This window comes from Sinocyclocheilus anshuiensis, unplaced genomic scaffold (genome assembly GCF_001515605.1).
Source record: "Sinocyclocheilus anshuiensis isolate Anshui unplaced genomic scaffold, SAMN03320099.WGS_v1.1 scaffold1903, whole genome shotgun sequence".
NCBI lineage: Eukaryota > Metazoa > Chordata > Actinopteri > Cypriniformes > Cyprinidae > Sinocyclocheilus > Sinocyclocheilus anshuiensis.
Genome location: NW_015552681.1, coordinates 248,543 through 250,883, shown reverse-complemented (window position 1 = coordinate 250,883; position 2,341 = coordinate 248,543). Strand labels below are relative to the sequence as shown.

At 30.7% G+C, this 2,341-nt stretch overlaps 1 protein-coding gene across 6 annotated transcripts in view; it reads right to left on the bottom strand.

Moving 5' to 3' along the window:
• LOC107667593 (mitogen-activated protein kinase 9-like) overlaps window positions 1–2,341 on the bottom strand; it is a 54,048-nt gene that overhangs the window by 26,281 nt on the left and 25,426 nt on the right. For all 6 annotated transcript variants that reach the window (XR_001631796.1, XR_001631797.1, XM_016459300.1 and 3 more), the window contains exons 6-7: window positions 366–531; window positions 194–265 (exon numbers count right to left, since the gene is read on the bottom strand). Coding sequence is in view for 4 of the 6 variants with exons in the window: in XM_016459300.1 (XP_016314786.1) it covers window positions 194–265; window positions 366–531 (238 nt within the window). In the remaining 2 variants the exon portion in view is untranslated. The remainder of the gene's footprint in view (window positions 1–193; window positions 266–365; window positions 532–2,341) is intronic.

The following is a 2,341-nucleotide window of genomic DNA, read 5'->3' as shown; positions in this document are numbered from 1 at the left end:
ATACTTTCCGTACCCACTGTATATATATATATATATATATATATATATATACACACACATAAGCATACACAAATTTACATATCATGAATGTTTTAATTTGCATTGAAAATTTACATTTATAAAAATGCATAGTTAGTACATTTTCACAAGTGAATATGTTGGAAAGGCTAAAGTTCAATAGTAAAGAGGATACGATCAGTGCCCTGGAATATGACACTTCCTTTGACCATCTCACCCATGATGCAACCCACCGACCAGATATCAACTGGCAAAACACAATTAAATATTAATACCACAATTTTATTTGGATCTCTCCGTTGATTTTCAAGAGTATTACGGACAAAAAAAAAAAAAAAAAGTTTTACCATTCTCCTTATATTTCATGCCCAAGATGACCTCTGGTGCTCTGTAGTATCTGGTTACTACGTAGGGCGTCATCATGAAGTTAGTGCAGGCGGTTCTGGCCAGCCCGAAGTCTAGGATCTTTAAGGTGCAGTCAGACTTCACTACGATGTTACTGGGCTTCAGATCCTGAGGGGCAGAGATGACAATTTCATACTGTCATGCTGAAAAACATCTCAGGCGTTGATATTGTAAGGTCAAATGATTTAGAGAACACAGTTGGTGATGTGTCATGCTGGATTTGGTCTTCACTTATTTAAAGAAAACATTTGGTACAAACCATAGGATACAAATGATAATAGTAGCTGGCTATTTTACAATGCATGTACTAAACAAATTGTTTTCTTGAGATGTTAATTGGTTGCTCCGATTACATATGCACAGCATCTTATAAACAACTAGAAGAGAACAATTACACATGCAGACGTTAGATACAAATAGTTTTGTAATGTTACTGCTTTATTAATGCAGATATCACTTAAACTTTAATACATTTAGAAGCAGTATTCCAGCAACATCCACATTTTTTCCAGTAACCCAAAGCTTCATATTACAACAGTGAGAGTCAGTCAACAGTCAGACCCACAGAGTAAGGTTATTATAGTTTGTATGTATTATAGTACATCTGTACAGGTTCACTCCGTTATTAAAGACCACATGACATCAGAATTAACGTTTGTGGCTTTTAGTCAATGTCTGTTAGCTTTGAGGTCATCTAAAGTCAAAGGTTTGGGTTAGTGTGGGTTTTTTAAAAATAAATTTATACTTTATTCAGCAAGGATGCATTGAACAAATTAATACAAAGTGAGAGTAAAGACTTTAATAATGTTACAGAAGATTTCTATTTCAAATAAATGCTGTTTTTTGAACTTTCTATTCATTGAAGAATCCTGAAAAAATGTATCATGGTTTCATTAAAAATATTAAGCAGCACAATTTCTTTTAACATTGATAAAAAAATAAATGTTTATTTACTATTATTAATTATTATTTGTGATCAATTATTAATAACGGTTCTTATTATGATCAGTGTCGGTTTTTGCTGCTTAATATTTTTGTGGAAACAGTGATCATTTTTTGGATGCTTTTATGAACAGAAAGTTCAAAAGAAATATTTGAAGTTTTTATTTGAAACGGAAATATTTTGTAATAAGTGTCTTTACTGTCATATTTGATGATTTGAATGAATCCTTTCCTTTTTTAAATCTTACTGTCACTTTTAATCAGTTTAATACATCTTTGCTGAATTAAAAAAAAAAAATTAATTTAAGGATCATGTGGCATTGAAGACCGGAATAATGGCTGCTGAAAATTCAGCTTTGCATCACAGGAATAAATTACATTTTAATATATTTATATACATATATATATGTATTATGTATTATATATATATATATGTATGGCCTTGGTGAGCATAAGAGACTTAAAAAATAATAATAAGAAAAATGAAGCATCTGATACTAAAGACCGGAATAATGGCTGCTGAAAATTCAGCTTTGCATCACAGGAATAAATTACATTTTAATATATTTATATACAAAAAATGCAGCCTTGGTGAGCATAAGAGACTTAAAAAATAATAATAATAATCTATACAGGTAGTGTATCTGGCCCAGCTTCCTGTTTCAACAGCAAACACAACATGACATGAAAGAAAATTGTGTGCCTTGCCATTTCTAAGGGTGATTTCATGGCAAAATTTGGTGTATTTTTTATTTTTTTTATAATCAGGTTGTTTTTTTTCCAACTGAGTCATCAAGTAAGTAATCAATAAGTATCGCTTTTTATTTCTCCTCTTTCCTACTACTTGTTTCACTTCTGTTTCAGTTTTTATAACCATTTCTTACTATGTGTAAGTAAGTTGTTGTTTTTTAGCATGTAAGTTTGGCAGTGTTATTTTTTAGGATTACTGATAAACTACTGTCATTTGATTTGTATT